At 39.7% G+C, this 22,154-nt stretch overlaps 2 protein-coding genes across 2 annotated transcripts; one reads left to right on the top strand and one right to left on the bottom strand.

Moving 5' to 3' along the window:
* Positions 1-259: 259 nt before the first annotated feature.
* Positions 260-11,687, top strand: AK3 (adenylate kinase 3). The gene is made up of 5 exons (XM_062600562.1): positions 260-433; positions 4,236-4,355; positions 7,298-7,470; positions 9,851-9,969; positions 11,313-11,687. The coding sequence occupies exons 1-5, from the start codon at positions 283-285 to the stop codon at positions 11,434-11,436; spliced, it is 687 nt and encodes a 228-aa protein (XP_062456546.1). The 5' UTR covers positions 260-282; the 3' UTR covers positions 11,437-11,687.
* Positions 10,916-21,908, bottom strand: CDC37L1 (cell division cycle 37 like 1, HSP90 cochaperone). The gene is made up of 7 exons (XM_062600561.1): positions 21,783-21,908; positions 20,277-20,558; positions 19,414-19,504; positions 17,204-17,319; positions 16,735-16,857; positions 15,686-15,841; positions 10,916-14,894 (listed from the first exon to the last, which is right to left on the bottom strand). The coding sequence occupies exons 1-7, from the start codon at positions 21,885-21,887 to the stop codon at positions 14,793-14,795; spliced, it is 975 nt and encodes a 324-aa protein (XP_062456545.1). The 5' UTR covers positions 21,888-21,908; the 3' UTR covers positions 10,916-14,792.
* Between the last annotated feature and the right edge of the window lie 246 nt (positions 21,909-22,154).

Here is a 22,154-nt window from a genome sequence, read left to right as displayed (position 1 = left end):
CGTAGTACCTGTAAAGGCGCAGAACATCAAGTTTCTGCTTTAGCATGTAGATAAATTTTATTTATTTTTATATATATACATACACATGCATATATGCATACCTATATATATAAAAAATGCCCTCTCGTCTAACGCAGAGGCGCCCTTTCGCCAAGCGGCCCCCGCGGTCACGGGCCGGCGGGGGCGGCGCGGCGGGGGCGGCGCGGCGGCAGCAGGCCCGGGCACGCCCGAGCAGGCCCCGCCCGGCGCGGCGCGGCGCGGCCGGGCGCGGGCGGCTGCAGCATGGCGGCGGCGCCGCCGCTGCTGCGCGCCGTCATCACGGGGCCGCCGGGCTCCGGCAAGGGCACCATCTCCGCCCGCATCGTCAAGCACTTCGCCCTCAAGCACCTCTCTAGCGGCGACCTGCTGCGCGACAACATGCAGCGCCGCACAGGTGACGGGACGGGACGGGACGGGACGGGACGGGACGGGGCCGCGCCGCGCCAGGCGGGGGGATCCGGGCCGCCCCCCGCGGCCGCCTCGCGCAAGGACGGTTATACCCCCCCTTTCCCCCCCCTCGCCACAGACACCTGCCGGCGCCGGGGCGGGAACCTCGTCCCCAACGGCTGGCGGAACGGCGGCGGCGCTTCCGCAAAGAAATGAGTGTGTGTGTGTGTGTGTGTGTGTGTCACAATAGTCCAACTTGCCTTTTTTTTTTTTTTTTTTTTTTTTTTTTTTAATATTAAACGGGTTGACGTCATGCTGTCGTTTCGGCGTGGCCTGCGCTTGCACGCAGCGTCGCTGATACCGGTGTGTGAGGCCGTTCATCCTAACCGTGCAGCCTTTGCTGGGCCGGTGGCGCTCCGAGACACCCCTGCCCCTGCTCACCTGCCTTCTTTCCTTCTTCTTTTTTTTTTTTTTTTTTAATTCTCTCTCTCTCTCTCTCTCTCTCTCTCTCTCCTTTTTTTTTTTTTTTTTTTTTTTTTAATTGAGATAGGTCAAGGGTTGCTTCTGGCTTGCACCTCTGCTTTCCCTCATGATGGGCTTGAAAATCTTCGTAGGAATGATACTTCATCATGGCCTGAAGTGGATACTGTTGATTTCCAGCACTTTAAAACTGTGAACAACTATGTTCACCCATAACTATTACTGCACTATCACAGTTAGGTTACTGATAGTCTTGAATTTGAAAGGTTATAAGCTTGTTTGAAGGTGAAAGTTTATCTGTATTGTGAAATGAGTTAGTTTTTGATTTCCACATCTCTTTTTACACAAACTCTGTTTGCTCTATAAGAACAGGGACATTGGCTTAGTAGATCGACTTTACTATAGTTGGTATCTACAGGTTAAATATTGGCTAAGGACACGAGCTACACTGGTGCCCTTACACAGGTACATTCACACTTTTGTCTTCCGCATTTTGTTTGTACTAGTATAAATTCTATTTTAAAGAGACAAAAAACTTCAAAAAAACCCCTCCAAAATGGCAATATAAATAAGACCTAGTGAGAAGTGAAGATGTTCCAGCAGATGAAGGGAGTATGCTATTTACAAAATACCTTTGGAGCAGTAAAAACCTGGCTGTGGGGATAAATGCTGGAGGTGGCAGTTGTTGGAGGTGGCTCAGCTTGCTGCAATAAAGCTAGCCTGGGAGTTAAGAGGATCCGCTGTGGAGTTTCTCCTTTGCTAATCGACCCAGATGAAACTGGCTTAATTTTATTGAAAGGGATCCCTGGTTGCAGGAATTGTCTCCAAAGGACTGAGATGACTTCCTGAGTTGTGCGAGCAGATGAATACTCTGAAGGGGTGAAGGGACAACGAGAGGCAGCAGAAAGAGCTTTGTCGAAAACTTTAGCCCTGGGAAAGAGGGAATGAGTTTTGATAGTGAATGAAGAAACCCACAGTTCCCAAGGGCTTTAGCAACTGCTAGGCTAAATTGGACAGCTAAAGCACTTAGAAAATGACATGTAACTACAGCAGTCAGAGGGTGCCATTTTTGGCCTTTGCCGCCTCGTGAAAATGGACTTTGTCTGTTGAAAAGTGCTGCTGAACATGTGAGAGTCCGTAGCAGTTTGACCTCACTGCTGTGCTCTGCTGCTCTGGAGGGAGGACATTCTGCCACAGACTCTCCTTATCACTCAGCAAGCAATCCTCTGGACGTGGCCAGACGCAGTTAGGGTATGTTAACCTTTTGCAAAAGCTGTAAATAGAGATACCTTCTATGACCTAGACAAGAAAGACAACTGTGTTGCCTTTAAGTGCAGAGATTTTGTAAGTCAAGGCATATATTGGTTAGACCCACCTGTAAAAAACAAAACAAAACAAAAAAAAATCAAAACCCTACTAAATTCCCCCTTCCTACCCCCACATACAACACAAGAAAGCTGAAGTCTGGTAAATAAACTCTTAGTTGCAGTGCATTGTGCAACTCTTAGTTGGATAGCATTGTGACTGTTTTTCCTGTTGTAATGGTTGATTCTGTAAATGGCCTGAGGCTTGTAGAGAGACGCAGTGTGTTTTCAGCCCTGTTGGTCTAATAATAGGACCTGCATGCCTTAGGTGTTGCCACATTCTAGTCCTCTCTGCCCCAAAGCTCATCTGTCTTTCCAAAGTGTGTGAGTATTAACTGTCTCTACCAAGCTTACTTTGCACATGTTCTTAGGTCAGCCTGGCTAGAGCAATGCCACAGTGTAAATCAGTAACAGATTTGGGAAACAAGTGCACATTAAACTGCCTAGATGTAATTTATTCTTCTTCCTAGCCACTTTTGCAGGGTACATTGTCCCAAGGGGAATGGCAGGGCGGGAGTATTAAAAGAGGCATGACTTGCTAACTTCAAAGAAGTGAAGTACAGGAAAAAAAACAGATAACATTTTCCCCTTGTAGCAGACACAGTCATCTTCTTTCCAGTTTGTGATGTTCTGGAGTACTTTGAACATCAAAGTGTGATTGTCCCCTACATTGTGGCAATTTTTTGAGGTCTTACTGCTGCATGCGGGGCCTGTTTCTAAGCAGTTTTCAAGCATTTCAAAGTGTGGCTGTGGATGTGAGCACCAGACAAGAAGAAGAAATTGTCTTTTTACTACTTTTTTTTTTTTTTTTTTTTTTTTTAATACCAAAGCTACTTTCTGCATTACTTGAGTGCATCTGTTGCTTTCCTGAGTTGCTATGTCTGAATAAGGACTAGGCTACTACTGCATTTTCCAATAGTGCCTCGAGGAGGATTGTCACTGTTTTCTGCTCAAACCAGTCATGTCTTTTATTGGTTATGTGGGTCCATCCCATTCTCTCTCCTATTTCATGTATTGGAACTAGATCTGAGTTGGCCAAAATCCACATATCCACTACACATCCAAAATTAAAACCAATCTATCTATTCTTGGTGATGTGGGGAATTAGTTCCAGTTTTGTAGGTTAAGGCTATGGAGATTGTGTGCTCAGAACACAACCCAGATAGCAACCCAGGCAGTTGAATCCCTTCACAGCTGTGGTGCACCCGTAACTTGTGTGAATTACAGCATGTTTGTACTGTCATGCAGGGGCATGGTGTGATGTCTGGAATTGGGATGTATGGATGGCATTTTAGCAAGCTGGGGGGCTAAATGACTGCTACTAAAGGTTAGTCAGTTCCATGGGAAAATATAAGTGTCTGTGTACTCCTATAAATAGTTTACAGCATTTATAAACATCCTTTTGTAATTCTAGTAATCATAAAAATGCTTCTCTGGCAAGCGTATCTCACTGCGTATTGTGTTCCTAAATACCAAAAGGATTTCATTTCCTAGTAAAGTCATAGGATGATAACCAGCCACCGTACTTTACTGAGAATGTAAACTTTCTCAGCAGGAAATCTGAGGCTGACAGCTTAAAGAACTTGGATCATTCTGTTTTGTCTTTTAAAGAGTCTTACCTAATGGCCTCTCCTGTTTCTAGTTTTGGAACCCCATTTTTCAAATAGTTGCCAGGAAAATTATTTGGAGGGTGTGAGGGATAAAGAAAGTGTGCTCATTGCCTTGCCTTGTTGCCACCAGTAGAATTACCAATCAATTAAGTTAATCTGAAAAATATTTGCAAGATCAGGTTCTGACTGATCATCAGTTTTTGAATTGCAGAGAGTGGCATTCTGTCTGTCTGGTTTATCACTTTACCATTTTGTGTCATCTGGATCTAAACAAATTGTTTGCAGCATTGTAACATTTTTTTTTGGCTTGCTGGAGGTCATAGATACTGTTATGCGACTTCTCTTACTTTCACAGAAGTTGGAATCCTTGCCAAGTCCTACATTGACCAAGGGCGGCTTATTCCGGATGATATCATGACGCGACTGGTGCTGAGTGAGCTCAAAGGTCTAGAGCGATACAACTGGCTGTTGGACGGTAAGTTAGGGAGACAGCAAATCTGCACTAGAAAACTTGGACTGCTTTGGTCAGTTAGGGGTTGTCACACTCCTGTAGCCATTCTGGCGTCATGGTAACTGGGCAGTATTTGTTGCCAGCTTGTGAAACATTCAGTGTGCCCCTGTGGCTGTAAAAGTCATGGTTGTGCATCCTGCCTTCAGAGTGATACAGCAATGTTTAATCCACATTGAAAACACATAGTTGAACACAACAGTAAAATTTTGAAAGTAGCAAGTCTGATAATTCTTATGCTTTAATCTCACTTTAAGAACAAAGACTTCCTTCAAAATATGCATTGCTTTTGCAATTATGCTTTGCTTATGCAAAGGTTTTTTTAAAGCCTTTTCTTTTCAAAGCCTTTGGAGAATAGAACACTTTAAAAGAATGGAGCTGAATTACATAACTGGAAAAGTAGGTATGTGGCGTCAAGGTAAGTATGGAAAGGGGGTCCTGCAACAGTGGAGTGTACAATAAACTAGTAATGAAAATTATTATTTGAGTGTTCTGAAGGGTCTCTTTTTTACTTGTTTTTGGCTATGTTGTTTGGAGTGAATAGTCCTGGAATTGCATCAGCAGTTCACAGTAGAGAGAAAATGCCTCTGCCGCAGTCTTAGTGGACATAAGCGGCCCCTACTAGTATCCAGGCTGGATGAGAAAGTTTTCAGATCTTAGTGACAATCTGCCTTACTAGATAAAACTAGAAGGTTGTTGGTGAGGCTTTTTATTTAAAGGAAGCAAAAAATACAGTGTGTTCCCTGTTCCTTTGCACTTTATTATAATTGTAGTATAACGATCTGTGTGCTTTTTCTTCTATTATTTTCTTAGTAGTTGGAACAAAGGCTTTATGGTTTTAGTGTACAGCACAATTAAATTTAATCCATAAACCAAAGAGCTGCAGATGCTTCTCTTTAGTTTTGAGTCCTAAGTACGTGTAGTTCTAATCTTGTGGAGCTGGTTGTGCAGCAGTATAGCTGAGCACACTAATAGTCCTTTGAACAGGAGGATGGTGTGGAGAGTGTAAGAGAAGAAATCAGTTTCTCCTGCATGTTAACATGCTGACTGTACACTTTTGGAAGACAAATTTCTGTACCAACATTCACAGAAACTCAGAGAATTAGGCTAGGGATAGCTCTGGCATGATCAGCTCTGTAGAAACAATACTGCTCTGTTGAAATAAGTTAACCAGAAAAATCTTCAGTTTGATAACCACAACTCTGCACAAACAGCTGAGGTCAGCTGGGTCAGACTAGATGGAGTTACTAAGCTGTTTGTATGCTTACTTTAGCAAAATATACATTTCTACTAATTAAAGATAGCTTGGTGTCTTCTAGAGTCATAGCAAATATAGCAGTCTGAGTCATGCAGATAGATAGAAGCTGCTTAGATTTATTTGCTGTATAATTAGTGCACTTTTTTTGTGTTTCTGGAGTTTTCATAATTCATCAAGTCTTGTAAGCAGTTTTCTGTGCATCAGGAAAACACTATATGCAGCAATGCCTGGTATAAGTTTCAATGACTTCTTTCTCTGAGGACACTTTCTTTTGTTGATAAAGTTTTTCTTAATTAAGTCTCAAAGCAAACCCATTTTCAGCTTCATAACTTAAGAGTATGGTGACCAAATAGCCCGTCAAAAGTAAGAAAAAACAGCAGTGCTTAAGTCTTGGCTTACCTTCTTTTGGCATTTAGAAGCACTTCCACAGGATTATATGAACACAAGAGAAATAGGGTGAAGGCCATTGATGACTGTGATGCAAACGAGATCCATTAGACTTAATACACAAGCAAGGACTTGGCTTCTGTGAATCAACTCTGTGCTTTGTGGGATGTGCTAAGCAGGACATAATATCATTAAGATGTTAAATTATTCTTCACTGTTTCTTCTGTTGTAAGACTATTTTTGTTAGTTCCTTAACAGATGGTGAAATCATCAGTATTATGGAAGGGAGCCTTTCCTCAGTTTTTACCTATCAGAACTTGTCTTTATGGAAGTCTTTACTTGCATAGTACAATAAAAATCCTCAGGTTTGAAGAGTTTGAGGCTTTATGCAAGAGGTTTGTGGGTAGAATACTTCCAGGTAACTTACCATGCAGTAGGATGTTCTGAGGTAGCTTTGACTGTTAAAATTGTTGTGGTCAATTATTATCTTAAATTCTTTATTAAGATCTTAATTTTCTTGTTCTTTTTTTCTTCCTTCTTTAGTTGCGTTAGATTTATTTGCTAACAAGATATGCCTTTAAAAGCACTCCGTTGGAACCATAGAGTTCGTGGGGCAAAACATGTTGTCTTGTATGTTTAGAAAGACATTTCTGTGCAGTCTGAGTGTTCTCACTGTTATTGTCCTACAAGATCGATCAATACACTAGATATTCTACAGCTCTTCCTAATGCTACTTTTTTTTGAAAAATTCATCCTGGACTGCCTCTGAGAGATACACTGGGTTTACTACAATATAAGACAGGTTAATAAGACAGGTTTTGTTACGGTCACATACTTAATTCAGACTTTTACGTAATGATGGAAATAAGTTGTCACAGATGTTTCTAGATTGTTCAAATCTCTCACAATGAACTGCCTCTGGCTTCTATTGTTCAAAACAGGTACCCAGTATTCTTATTCAGAATAGCTAACTAGTATTGCCACATTCAAGTGTGAGGTCTTTTTGCCTGTATTTCTTACACTTTTGGGGAGGTAGTTAAGTGAAATGACAATATGGAAGCTGGGAGAAGATAAACAAATTAGACTGCAGCGAGGCATTGAAAAAATGCGCTGAAAATATGATGTCTCTTCAGCCTTTACAACATGGCAATGCAGTTTTTACTCTCAATTGCCTGACCGCTAGTTGCTCTCATAAACTGAATCCAGTCATTTTTTACTGTAACTCTGCCTTTGGGTTTTTATGGGAGTTACTTTTCTTTTAAAGGTTTCCCTAGAACGGTTGCTCAGGCAGAAGCCCTGGATAAACAGTGTCAAATAGACACTGTGATTGACCTGGATGTGCCATTTGAGACCATAAAGTACCGGCTCACTGCACGCTGGATCCATCCTGCTAGTGGCAGAGTCTACAATCTTGAATTCAGTCCTCCCAAAGTCCTGGTAAGCAATACAGGTGTTGGTCTTGGTGGTAAAGAAATATTGCATTGCGTTTGGTTAACTGAAGTAAAATGTTGTTTGTGTAGGTTGTTACAAAACATGTTAGCTCAGAAGAAGGTGGCTCATTTAATCTCTTAAGAGTGCAAAAACTGCCTTGGAAACACGCTTTCTCTCCTGGTGTCATAGTGCCCTTGTAGGACCTCTAGCTGATGGGCAACTAGCTGCTCCTCTGCAGAATGAACCACCACAGTGCCAGCTCCACTGATTTGCTTTGTAAGCTTTTGTTAACTGATCTGGAAGGCTTTCCTTTCCCAATCTGGCACACTGGCATATGAGCCTGGCCAGTTCTTAGCCTGTTCTACCACTGCAGCCCCACAGACTAAAATGTGGTTTCCTTCTCCTTCCTCCATAGGACTCATTCTTTTATAGGAAGCATATGGAGTTGTGAACTACTCTAAGTCAGAAGAATCCACTTAATGCTTTCCCTGTATTAACACTTACAAAGACAGATATTTGCAAGTGTAGGCCATTTGTGCAGTTGTTGTACTGCACAATTGGATGCAGAAATTTGCCACTCAGAGAAGCTTCTCAACAAAACAAAAGGTTTTGGCTTTAGACGTCATAAAGAGGAACAGTCAGTATTAAGAGAGATAAAAGTTGTACCTTGTTACCTTTTTTTTTTTTAAAAAAAAACTTAGATTAGCCTTAGTAGAACTCAGCTTAAATTGTATTTCATCCTTAAGTAACTTACCTGTTGTGTCATCACATTTTCACTTGGAAGCTCTGTTAAGTTACATCAGAAGCATAGCAAGCTCGCTCAGCTGAAGAAGTTTTGAGGAGCTTACCTGAAACAAGTTTTGTGATTTCAGTGTTGCAGGATAAGAGGCCAGCTAAAATAATAGGTAAGCACTGGAAGTGAGCAACTGGAAGCACACTGTACGTATAGCTTAGGTATAGTTTAAAACATGACATTTGAGTCAGGGTTATTTTTAATGGAGGAGGATAACAAGCAGCAACAGAGAATTATCAAATACCTTAAAGACTGAGTTTCAGCTATAGCAGCTTTCGGTAAGGAGCACTTCGCATTACCTTTCACTAATTAGCACACATGTCACAACATATTAAAGCAGTTTGCAGTATTCAAGTAAATCTTGAATTCATGAACTGGAGCTGAACAGCTGAAATGCAGTTGTCTTTATCTAGTAGACCTGCACAAACCTTAATTGCTTACCTTCGCAGTGAAACTGAAAAGATTATGGCTTTAGAATTAATACAAAGCTAACCCTATACGTATTGATTGATTTAAAATGTTTAAGTTTCCTTCTGGCATCTGTACAGGCAATCTGTTCTGTAAACAAGGCAAGTCTGATCATATACATGCATCTCAAATACAATACAGATGTCCTGGAATATTCTGCACACCTTCATGAATAGATGAACTTACTGAAAATGATAGTTATTGATTTTTCTGAAACTGACTGCCAGAATGCAGGCAGAAGGACATTTTTATGGTTTAATTGACCTTGTACTTGCAAGATCACTAACGCTTCCACTAAAAATGTCAGGTTAAGATTGTCTTTAGGAAAACTCAAAGTTCTTGCAGTTTTAATTAGTCTGTATGAAGGAGCAAAGAATCCCTTTTGTCTCTGGTGGGCCACATTTTGTGCTTTGATGCACAGCGACTTAATGCTCCTAAATAGGAGCAATATTTTATGCCACTTCATCAAGTCCCAGTGTCTGTGCCAGCAGTAAAAAAAAAAAACAAAAAAAAACGCATAGGCTATGGCTACTTCAAGACTTACATGCTCAATAATCTCTTAAAGCACTCCTGAGAAATTGCAAGTGAAGTGTTTAATGAAGTAGGTATTGCCATTACTGGCATGTTAGCTCCCTACCTCTGTTTACTCAGTCCCGCAGAAAATTCTATGGACATTTAGGCCATTTATTGTACAGCTGTTAATAAATGATAACTCTTCCAAAGCATGACTTAAAAATCAAATGGCCTTTAAAACTCCTTTCCCTATTCCAGTGTTGTTAGAGGTTTCTTGCTTCCTTGCCCATATGCATGAACTCACTGGAACAATTTTCAACAATCTTCCCTACATATATGAAAGTTTCCAAAATTTAACAAATGTTCTGGTGCACAAATTAGTGAAATTACTGTATTACTATAATGTCATGTTCAAAGCCAGTATTGAGAAAATATTTCTAACTGAAGGACTTTAAAATCAACATCTAATGTTACAGATATTTATTGTAGTCTTTCTCTTCCTAAACAGAAATTTATTTCTTCACTAATTGGAAACTGATTGTAATTTAAATAGAATGTAACTGAAAACATACATGGAAATATAAATCATTGTTTGCTTTTAACCATAATTAGGGTATTGATGACATTACTGGAGAGCCACTTGTTCAGCGTGATGATGATAGGCCAGAGACTGTTACCAAGAGACTCCAGGCTTATGATGCGCAAACAAAACCTGTTCTAGAGTATTATCGGTAAGTAGCAAAATACCATACTACTTTCTGTGTTAGCGTAGCAAGGAACAAACCTTTTTTTCAGTTGAGGAGGTATTACAACAATGAACATGATATAAATAGCCATACATATATCATTAGCTCAGTAAGAAATATAAACAGTGGATTGAATAAGTTCCCCATTGTTCAGTTGCATAAAACCTCTTCAAGGAGCTGATAAGCAACAGAGCCATTCATTGCAGCCATATGAAGCTTTACAAAGAGTGCTGTGCAATATTCTATATATTGTATATGATTTGAGCAACAGCCACAATTCCTTTTTTGGAAACTTTTGACTTTATATTCTTTTCCTGGATATATAAGCAGAAGCCCTCCTAATGGACACTGGGCCAAAAAGTGACATATACAGAAAAACTGTTAGTGCGACTTCCAAAATGGCTGTTTAAAAAACAGGATTGTACTATGCACAGCTAGCTGGCTATAAAAGAGCATTGCTAATTGCACTGTGGAAGGAAACAAATTGTGAGTCCTTGAAGAAAACAATATTTTGTACAAACTCCATTTTAATGTTAAAGCTGGCCTGCTGCCTAAATAACACACAGATAATATGTGGATAGTAGATACAGAAGTCTGAAGAAGCTTATCCCAACCCAAACAAACAGATCAGAGATTGTTTTTTTGCAACATCTTGAAGTGATTTTCTTCTTCGTTTTCAAAGCCACCACTGTTCATTATATTCTAACAGACCTGTTCAACTTGTTGAGCAGAAGACTAGACTCTCCATCTTTGAGGTGGTCAGGTTTTAGAGAAAGAGCTGTCAGTGATTTTCCCGACTTCAGTAGCTTTCTGAAGTAAAAATGCCGCTAAGCCTCGTAGTGAGACATGAGCTTAAACTATTATTACTGATGATAGTGTATTGTACAGATAAACTTAGCTACTAGAACAAATTCAAAACAACTTGATTGGGTCTGTTTCACTTGTTTTGATGCACCTTTTTATTTTCTTTATCCATAGCATGTAACAACTTCACAGTATCTGGGTTGTTCAGTTATTTGAATTTATAGCATGTCCTATACAATTGAATTGCCTCTTCTTACATTTACTCTTTATAGTTTGTTATTAAGTTAGTTTCCTGAACTAATGTGGCCTCTAGCTCACCATATGATAAACAGAGTAATAGGTGCCCAGTTTGAGTTCCCCATGTTGTAACAGTGATTAGATCTAAATTACATTTATACCAGCATACATTATACCATCTGCCCAGGGCAACCTTAAAAAATGAGGTGGAAACCTGGGGGGAACAGATAGAATAGACTAGAGGGAATAGACTTCTGTAATTTATTTTTTTTCTTTCTCTTCCATAGGGAAAAAGGGTTGTTGAAATCCTTCTCTGGAACAGAAACCAATAAGATCTGGCCACATATCTATGCTTTCCTCCACACCAAGCTGCCAGATGTAAGCCAGAAAGACACTGCGACCCCCAGGTGAAATGAGGTTTAACTTCTCATCTGTTGTAGCACAGACTTGATTAAATGAGATTCAGCAATCAAGGGTTTCACTAAGTAGTGTACCAGACTGATCAATAATTAAAATCTAATATTGTCCTCAACTTACATGGTGGTAACACTTTAAGTTGGTGATCCCCACTTCTAATTCTGTACTTTATATATAAAGATGCCTAATTTTTATAATATACTTTAAATAAAGCAGCTTCTCTTGTGTCTGTCTTAATCAGAAAATACATGTGACTGCATATTTTGAATGGTGTAGAACACCTCTGAATATAGCCTAACTACACAGCACTTTGACTTAGTCATTCTTGAATTACTGTATGAAGCAGCGATAAGCACATGGAGTCAGGTTTCTTAAATGCATGATTACTTAGGCCAGCCAGAACGTATGAGGAATGCTATTCTGCAGAAAGCTGTTCCAGACAAGAACTAGCACAGATACAGGCTGACATGAAGAACAGTCACCTTCTTCAGCTTTGCTTACACATGTATCAGTTAGTTGATTCTGCTGGGTGTAAGTTACCTGTGACATCTGCTTAGATGATTGGTATAGCTATCTTGCAGGTGCGAGAAACAGAGGATTCAAAGATGAGTAACATCTGGTAAATCCTCTGTCCGTGTGCAGCTGTGTAAGACTTATTAGTAGGAAGAGAGCAAACACTGAAGAGACTGACTAGTTGCAGACTTTCTAGATTACACAATCTTGCCTGATACAACACATGCAACAAAAGTTGGTTTATACAAACCACTGTCTTTTCCAATACTTTTGAAAAAAACAACTGTTCATTGATACCAGTGTCAGGATTTCCAGTAGTCAAATTAGTTGGTTTGACATACTGCTACAGGAAGTTTCACTGTAGCATTTGTTTTTGTTTTCATGAGTTCATGGTACACTGAACTTGTACTAACTCTCATACCTATATAGTCACTGTATAATTGGAATCACAAGTCTACACTGGCTACATTTAACAGTCTAAATACTTAGGCTACTATTTTCAGTAAATGCCCTAGCCCTTTTTTAGGTTCATAAAATTGAAGAGTTTCAAGAAAGGTCAGCAAAATTTGAGCACAAAACAACTGCATCTAGGTAATGCCTGAGGTATCTGCCTCTTTTTGCTAATTCAAGACTTAATCGCCTCTTGCACTGACTTATCTAAAAACAGCTGCACGTACCTGTGGTGCTGATATACAGATTTTTAATCATGTTATCACTATCACTATTAAGCCACAATCTGATGGATGATACAGAACGTGTAAAGCTTTTCCATTACTATGAATGAACAATTACAGGCAGCACTTACTAGTTCAAGCAACTGTACTTAACGCTTTACGGAAAAATTGTCAAAAACTTTGTTAATGACCACCTGTATTTTCATCTTCAGTAACGTCCATATTAGGGCTCTAGATGGAGTGAGTTTAGAAGTACACTTAGTTCAAAAAGTCAAGGTTAGAAACCATTAGCTACCACATTCCAGTGTGAAACCCTTATGTACTGCTTGCTTCTATTTATGCCTTTTGATTTCCAGAAAAGGCAGCTGTGCTTGTTTTGTTGCCAGCCCAGGGAAGTGGAGGGAAGGTTTATGATTTCATTTTTCAATTCTAGATCCTTAAACATCAAAAATAACTTTCAGTAGATCAGGAGCTGCTAGATCAACATGACTGCACTGGTAACAGTGGCAGTATTTGTGAGTCACTGTGCTATACGGATCTGATTACCCTTGTACTTACAGGAGAAATGCAGCTGAAGAACAACATTACATTATTAGTTTCCTGTAATAATTAATTACAGAATAATTAATTATTAAGGAAAGTGCAATTTTTAATTTTCCTCTCTGGTGTGTCTGTTTAACCTACTTAAACTACACTTTACTACTAAGCCAGTTACCTGCAGCTGACAGAGCTGCAGCCTTTCCTTTATCCACAGTTTGCATCAGAGCTGCTAGAGAACAAAGGCACCAGGAATAAGAAAAGGCACTTCCACCAGTAGATTTGCAGCCCCTATTTCTGCTGCTGGATTTGTACTAATACTTATGGTGGCATATACTGCAGACTTAAGACTTTGTTATATCACAAGTATAGTCCACAGCTGAAAATAGCTGGAGCTGAGCATAGCTTTTGTCTGACTCAGCAACTGCAAGTAGGCTGTGTTAGTCACTAAACTACTGAAATATATATAGATACATTCCAGACCTTGCCCACAATCAGAGCACTACAGTAAAGGACCAAAAGGGTATATCCATTCCACTGAGATACAAACTCTCTTCACTGAAATACTCTAGCTGCAGTATACATTTTATAGACAGAATTGCTGTAAGAGTAGCAAGTTAGAAAAGTGTGGTGGCATTTTGGATTGCAGAAGTTTGTGGAAGGCTTCCTCTGGAAACAGTATGTGTTCTTTGGGCTCCTAAACCAGAATGCTTTTAAAGATGTTTCACTTTTTCAGTACTTGAGCTGGCAACTTCACAAACCAGCTTTAGAAGCATATGAAATACCTCTCAAATCCTGTAGGACAATCCTACGTGGATTGTGACAAAGCTTTTGTTGCAAGTGAAGTGTTTTCCTAAGCCTTGTAGCTCAAGTCCCCTTTGTCCCTTTCATCAAGTACTTCTCCCTATGATGGAATTTGGTTTAAAAAGAGTCTGAAGTTCATTTTAGAAATAACAAAACATCATAAAAGTGCTCATAAACAGACAAGTGTTACTTGCATTATAGGACAAAAACTTTTTTTTTTTTTAATGAAAGCACAATGTAACATTTAAATCCCCTTAGTAGAGGTAGAAAGCCAGTGTTTTAATCTAATCCATCTAGATCTGAAATACTGATACCAGATACTGATTTATTGCTATTAGTGATAACCAGATTTGAGAGCTTATAATGTCAGCAAGGTAGCATGAATACAGTTGTGATCTCCAATATTCATAGAGTAAGACATGTCCACATCTGTAATAAGACAATAGCAGATTCTACCAAGAATCTACCACTTCTTGTAAACATTGTATTTGTGCAGATTTTTCTTTTTCATACTTTGATTTCTAAAGTCATGAAAGGCAAGGTTAATAGCAGAAAAAACATCAAGTTTCACATTCGGCAATATGAGAACCCTGCTCTTCAAGAACAACCAAAAACCTAGCAGCACATTTTCAAACAATATTACAAGTGTTTCTGGATTATCTACCCTTCAAAATCCCCCCCACAAACAAACAAACGAAAAAAAAGACACCAAAAAATAAAGTGCAGTACCCAGAAAAATAATGTCAAGAAAATAGCCATGTTCTTTTCTTTGTTTTTTTTTTAAAAAAGAAGAAAGAGTACTTGGCCTCAGTCTTAACAGTACTATACTGTGTCCATCATTTTGGATTCTTCCTCTTCTCTTTGTATCACAGAGTTTAAACTGCAGACATTTGTATTTATGGCATCTTGTAGACCACCTGCATTCTGCAACAGATGAAAAATTGACAGATTATATAATTCCATATATGGAGTAAGAGATTTTTGGTTTAAGTCAGGCTTTTCATATTATCCTTCTCAAGATGAGATAAATGTGCAACAGTAAGAAAATAAATTATTAAAAATTCATCACTCTGTATTATCACATTGTCAACAAGCTTCTTAAATTTAATCTGGCATAGTTTGTAGATTGGTACAAATGAAGAGACCCAAGTACTATACACTTACTTAAAAGGTACCTTAACCAAATTCTTTCAAGTAAGTCGTTTCAACTGTGACTCCTTCCCTAACATCCAATTTATAACAGTCTTAAAACTTGCTCCTTCAGTCAAAGATGTGACCATCACTAATACTGAAACAAAAAATCCAAATACCCTCAATTTCCTTTTAGCATAACAGAAGATTTTCCTTGGACTTGACCTACCTGTAGGATTCTTTGAATTGGCTTAGTCATTTCAGACTGAAAGCTCATTTCACTGCTTGTGATAAAGAGGATGTATACAATTCTAGCATCTGATCAGCTTTACAATGCAGTGTTTTTCTAAAGCATTTAAAGCATGCAAGGACACTGAACCAACATATGCTTTTGATCTTACACTGATGCTTTCTGAATTCCAGGAAGCAGAAAGCACGCGATTATCTGCCTTTCATACCACACATTATATCCTGAGCAGCAGCAGTTCTAGGAAAAAATCTTTAAACTTCAGAAGATAAGAGATCTCCAAAGCAGACCCTAACCCTACTTTAATTAAATTAATTTTGGGAAACACTAAGCCTACCTGTGACAAAGATGTGAGCTCTCCTACTAAACCAGGACAGACACTGGGATCTTGTAGTAACATAGCTTGGAAGCCATGTGATTGTGACCAGATTCTCACTCTTGTTTTGAATGCTTCAAGTTCACTTTTAAAAGCCTGAAAATAGCCTTCTCCTGTCTGCCAAGGGGGGAAAAAAAAGAAAAAGAAAAAAGAAAATATTTTCACTTCAGCCACACTGACTTCTGAGTTGTAAGCACACACACTCTGCAAAAAAAATCATTTCATAATGCATATTGTACTCTATGGGGGATAATATTTTGAGCGATTCAACAATAATGTTAGCTTAAATGGAAAATTCAAGTCAGATTTCTTTTAAAGACAGTTTATAGCATTTATATGTGAAACAAAGTCATTCATTCATCTGAGGACATGTAAACAATGCATCTAATTTTAGCTATTTCTTTATTCCAACTGAAGGGCCAGTACCCACAGAAGAACAGGTGCTCATTGTAGCTCTCTGTTCAAAAGCAAAGCACAACTTGATTCCCAAGTTAACAGAACTCCTTTAGGCAGTATTAGGGCCTGTCAGTGTCTTGAATAACTGACTGCAGTCTAGAGCAAACCACAGTTTCAGTCTTCCCACACTTCTGCCACACAACCCTGGATTGCCCTGTTGAGTATCAAGAAAGGGACAATATTTTGGGTCCTCACTGTGGATGAAACACATAGGTCAACTGTGAAAACAGTGTCTAATTAGCCAGAACAGTCCTTAAACCAATCCATGTTTTCTGCTGCCATTCAGGTATTACATCTCCGTAAGATGCTTGTTGCTGCCATGCTATGTTTTGCCTTACTGCTGGGATAAACAAAATCCACTAAACATCCATTTTCAGGATTGGAATTACGCAAAATATTCTTTCTAGAGAAAGTACTGCTAATAAAACACTTCCCCGTAAGCCTGAGTTGATCTGTAAAATATGTAGCCTGTTATTGGAAGGAGTAAACCTCTTTTAAACACTGATCCTTCCCCAGAATCATGAGTTTCTTCCATGTTGCAGAAAATTACTTACTTTGGCTTTTTGGAAAAAAAGGCGAAAACAGCCTCTTGGATCTATATTACAACTTCTGGCAATTTCTATAATAAATTGCATTACAACTGCTTGGTGTGCTACTTGTTCCATCAGAGCTCTTTTCTGAGAAGGAAAGAAAAAAGACATTAGAGAGATTAAAGTATCTCCAATAACTATAGATCTAAAATTCAGCATAACTTCCTTTTATTTGGTTCCTGAAGAGGTAAGCACTAATGCTCACAGAAGTAAAAGGACAGTTATTAGCTGGTACTAGTCCTGATGCAGCAATGCAGTATGGAGGTTAGGTTTTCTTCACTAAGTTAACAAGATAACTAAAAGGACAGCAAGACTAGTTAAACAGCACTACAAAAAAGCTGGCCAATGTGATTTGCAAGTATACATGCTGAATATTTTCAATAACTGTATTTCAATCAATATGCATGCTGTATATTTTCAATCATCTTTGTACCTGTTCAGCTTCTAGATGAAAACACCATAACATGAGATATTTAGATGTTTCTTGACATACAAGATATGGGTGGTCAGACAAAAATCTTTGACTATCATCCCATCTGCTCAGCATACCTAGTAAGAGAAACATATCCATTTTGAATATCTTAATCTAAGTGATTTAATATAGCAGTCATTTGCTCTAATAAACTGTCACAGAATCACCTTCCAAATCCACTAGCCTGAGCATAACAGCATGAAATTTATTTTAGTTTTTATTTAGACCTCCAACAAACACCAAAAGAACACTTCCAGAAGGCATACTCAGATTTTAAAGATATTAAAGGTAAATCTTAATAGTAACAGTTAACTGTATTTTAATGCATCTCTAGTAGTGTTGAAATTAAGTTCTTTTTTAAATGCCTATAACACTTTGTGCATGAGAACTCTTTATTAGTTATACTATCAAATAGTTCACAAAGTTAATAGGTAGAAATTTACATTCAGTGATTCTGACAAGAACAAAACCACTAACAGCTTACAAAAAAAGCATGAAGAAAAGAGTGTGTAATTAGTTGGAAAATAAAGCACTTCTAAAGGTAAATGGCTTGGTGAGTTTTTAGGAAGTTTGAATGTTGTTACAGAACTAATTTCAGGTCAGAAGAGCAAAGCCACGCCAGTATTTGAAAGTTAAACAGAAAACTGAATTTGGATAGCAGGAAGCTACCTTCTTGTAAAGAGCTGAAGGTTAAAAATCAGAATGCAATATTCAGACAGACACTTTTTAAAATGATCCTTCAAGTATCACTGATGTTCACAGGTATATTAGAACAGTTAATTCATTTATTATCAACAAGTACCAGATACACAGCTTTGCTCTTCTATCAGCATATGATTATAACCAGGATAAAGATAATTCAGTGCTAGTGACCTAAGCCAATCTTAATTCTAGCAAACAAATACCTAAAGAGAAAGCACTGGCTAATATTTCTTTCGGCTGTTTCGTTAAAGACTCTCTGCACGAGTGCTTTACTGCTTGAAAGCCAGAGTAGGATCCAGAAAGGGAAGTCAGGCTCTATGGCTAACAAAGTCTACGCCATCCCTTGGCAGCAGACATTAAGATTGTTACTGTTTGGTTCTTTTTATGATGGTGGTAAAACAACAACATGGCTTTGAATTTCAGAGGTAATGGGAAAAAAAAATCCTGTAACAGGGTCACTTCTTTAACAATTTTATCTCAATTTAGACAGCAAGGCAATTTTGCCCAATTCTTAGCCTTGAAGCCCAATAAGAAAGCCCAATTTTTCAGCTGAAATGCACAACACAGATGCCTTCTGATTACACTGTTATTACACTTCACAGTTAAGACATCAGAGGGAACTTGTGCCTGTCACTGCCGTTTGTGTGCTCTGACAGCGATGTGCCTCACTTGGTATTTGCAAGGCTTGCTTTTAGCCTCCAGGGTCAGAAACATTTTCTTTAAAACAGTTTAAGATACCTAGAAGCTAAATAGCTTACTAAAAAGTGGTCATACAGGGAACTTTTGTCAGGCCAGTCCTGTTCTCAATTGCTCTGGAATTCCTAACATGGCTATACTACATCATTGACTGGAACCACTTTCTAAACAAGAATGGAAAGCACTTAACAGAACCATCAAAATTTCAGATTCTTTTACAAGATCAAAGTTTTGCTCAATTTGTTTTGACTGCTACAGCTAAAGTGACACCTAGTGGATAGTTAAATGTAATTTTAAGAAATGCAGTTTTATGCATGCATACTCCTAATAATTGCTTACAAACTTTTACCTTTAATCAGTCATTCCCCTTATAGCTTAATATTTACCAGAAAAATATGTATTAGGAGACAGCTACAGACAATACCAAGCACTTTTATACACAGAACTTCTATTTTCATAGATGTGTTTGCCCTTTCCCACTGAACAACAGAAAAAATTGCCAGAACTTTAGTTTTCAGGAGTTATGCTTATTTAACACTATTTTAGAAGACTATTTAAGTTCTTATGGATCATAGGAACTAATAAGTTTCTGTAGCTTATTCCTTGTTTCACTTTAAAAGGAGTGTCTGTCCTGATATGATAAAATAGAAACTGGACAGTCTGATGGCCAGATATTTAATTTGCTAGCGTTAATTCCATATAATAATTTGGAGAAAATCTACACAAATTCTGTAGAATATTAAACTGTAAAGCATTAGAAGGAGCATACTCACCAAAATGTTTAATCTTTTGTTCATGTTTCTGCATAAATGATTCAGATGCATCTTCATCTTCTATTTCTTTTCTTTTTTGATTAATAAAACTCTAAGGAAGATAAATTTTATAACTATTACAGATTCTATAGACATATCTTTTTTGCTATAAAGGAGTATTATGTTTATTACATTATTATTTAAAAGAGCAGGGTTCTAAGTTTAGGATCATATCATATACCTGACCAATTTCCCCCCCCCCCCTTCTTTTTTTCTAAAAGGTATATTAGCTGATAATAGAGTTAAAAACTCTTATTATACTCTAAGGAGGAAGAAACACTGACAGAGTTTTGTCTTCAGGTATGAACATACTGATCTGTGAACAATGAATACTATCCACAAGGCAGCCTTGATGCAGCTATATCAGTGAATTAAGAGTAAAGATGTGCTAACTGCTCAAATTCAAATGAAACCAAAAACAAAGCTCAGATTCTACTCAGAAGAGAATTTGTGCTAAATAACCTGACTGCTATAATACATCTTATTAGAGGCAAACTGTATGTCTGTTTCATGTTTGAGAATCTGGCACCGTTGAAACATACAGTGGTTACGTGAAGAAACCATTGTGCAGCATTGCTTTGGCAACAGTCGCTATACAGAACCAGTGGAAGTTCTGATCCTCACTTAAAGTAAAAAAATGTCATCCAGGTTTGTAATAATAATGCAGCTTGCTCCCATTCAGGGATCAAAGGAAAAAATACCCATTTAACACAGCCCTGTGATTAAGCACTGTAACAGACACAGAAGACATTCAAGACTATTAAACAAGTGAAATGAAGAATCAGGCTAATACTTGTTTTCTTGCCTACTGATATGGGTCATACCTTATTAAATACCTCCTTACTAACTGGATCTGTGTTCCATAGATTCTGTCCTTCCCTCTCGTTTAGTGCTTCTTCTTTTCTTCTCCACTCTTCTTCTCTCCACCTCAACTCTGAAACTTCAGTCTTTGCTTGGGCATATTCCTGATCCACAGATTCAGAATTATGCAGTGCTAAACTGCCAAGTTTTTGCTGGGCTTCTGCTAGATTCCATGTGCATTCTACAGAGTGCTTCACAAATTCTTTTTCTTTCTGGCAGGCTAATTCAATACCTTGGCTATACGTCTGTGAGGAAAGCAAAACACATGGAGGAAAAACTGAAAGTTTATAAATTGCATAGGAGCAAATAGGTTTAACTCAAGATAAGGTTGATCTGGAAGGCACATTAGCAGTTATATGATATTCACTACTGATTAAGCATGGCATTGTACAGCTGATTTTTTTTAAAAAAAGATTTTTACTTTATTTTAACTTTGTAGAAGTGTATTTGCAAAATCATGGTCCCTACACTGTAGAAATATTTTTAATATAGATGAAAAAACTCCCTAACTCACAGCTGGCTATCTTTGGGTCACAATGCTAATAACAGCCACCTATGAGGGTATTCCTGAATATCTTCTGTATCAGTGAAAAAAGTTTTATGACACCAAATCATAGCAGTACAGTAACAACTACTCTGCCTGCATTCCTGTATGGATTAGCATTATGTCAATGCATAGCCACCATCTTCAACTGATAGTGTGAGTGGAATTTAAGCTATGAAGAAGCTGAGGCCCAGAGTAAGCATACACTCTTTTCTTCGATTTTTTTTTGTCCTTTTGAGGAGGTCACCACCAACAGCTGCGAATTAAAGTGACAGCTAAGCCACAAGCGCTTATATTGCCTGCAGATGTATGCTGGGAAGTCACAGTCAGTTCTTAGGAAAAGGAAAAAAGAAAGGAAAAAAAAGAAAAAAAAAAGCAACTCTGAAGCATGTGCCCTGTCTTCCCAGCAAGAATAGGGGAAAGCCATACATATGCATTAGATCCTCAGCACCTCAGTGCTGTATTTTGAAATTTACCATGCCGATAACCTCTGGCAGAGGGACATGAAGGACAGCAAAAGTTGGGAAACCTTGCATGGAGGAAACTTTTAATGCAGATAAATCAAACCTCTCATGCTAGACCTCTCGGCATTATAGCAAGTATTTTTGACAGGATGAGAATGTGCTGCTTGCTCCGAGAAGTAAGGCAAAAAGAAAACATCGCTTTCTTAACGCTTTGCAGCGCACTCTGCAGCTGGCTCGCCCCGACCCACGCAGAAGCACACGACGGACACGCGCCGCCGCCCGGGCGCTCGCGCCAGGCCCGCGGCCGAGCCCCCGCCCGACCCGCTCCGCACGCGGAACTGACACCCGCGCTGGCGGCAGCGGCCGCCCGCCCCTGCGACGGCGGCGCCCCGCGCCCTCCCGCCCGCCCGCGGGGCGCCCGGCGGCGCGGCGCGGCGCGGCGGGCACGCACCGGGGCGTACCTGCACTTCCGGCGGGCGCTGGCGGGCGGGGGTCGCGGCCCGCCGCCCCTCGTCCTCCTCCGGCGCCGGGCCGCAGTCCCGGGAGCGCGGGAGCCACAGCGCCATTCCCGCCGCCGAGCCGCGCCGATCGCCGCCCCCGGCGGTTGCGCACCTCACCGGAAGCGAGGCCGCGCACCACTTCCGGCAATATCGGCCGGCCGCCGCGCTGCCACCGCCCCGCCCCGCCCCCGGCACCGCCCCCGGTGCCGCGCGGCCGGGCGGGGGCAGCCGCCGCGGCGGGGGGCGGGGAGCGCGGAGCGGCGAGCCGCCGCTGGGGCCGCGGCCGGGACCTGCTCCGCGCCGGGCTCCGTGTGCCTGCGGCGTCTGCGCCGC

Source organism: Rhea pennata, chromosome Z (assembly GCF_028389875.1).
Source record: "Rhea pennata isolate bPtePen1 chromosome Z, bPtePen1.pri, whole genome shotgun sequence".
Classification (NCBI taxonomy): Eukaryota; Metazoa; Chordata; class Aves; order Rheiformes; family Rheidae; genus Rhea; species Rhea pennata.
The sequence above is the reverse complement of the archived record's forward strand: the minus strand, read 5'-3'. Positions and strand labels throughout refer to the sequence as shown.

Excerpts from the sequence above, each read along its gene's own strand:
- AK3 (XM_062600562.1), top strand. The coding sequence starts at position 283 with ATGGCGGCGGCGCCGCCGCTGCTGCGCGCCGTCATCACGGGGCCGCCG. Across the intron at positions 7,471-9,850 it reads TCAGTCCTCCCAAAGTCCTG|GGTATTGATGACATTACTGG; the intron begins GTAAGCAATACA and ends AACCATAATTAG. Across the intron at positions 9,970-11,312 it reads CCTGTTCTAGAGTATTATCG|GGAAAAAGGGTTGTTGAAAT; the intron begins GTAAGTAGCAAA and ends TCTCTTCCATAG.
- CDC37L1 (XM_062600561.1), bottom strand. The coding sequence starts at position 21,887 with ATGGCGCTGTGGCTCCCGCGCTCCCGGGACTGCGGCCCGGCGCCGGAG. Across the intron at positions 19,505-20,276 it reads GTAAGGAGGTATTTAATAAG|AGTTTTATTAATCAAAAAAG; the intron begins GTATGACCCATA and ends TATCTTCCTTAG. Across the intron at positions 17,320-19,413 it reads ACAAAAGATTAAACATTTTG|GTATGCTGAGCAGATGGGAT; the intron begins GTGAGTATGCTC and ends TTCTCTTACTAG.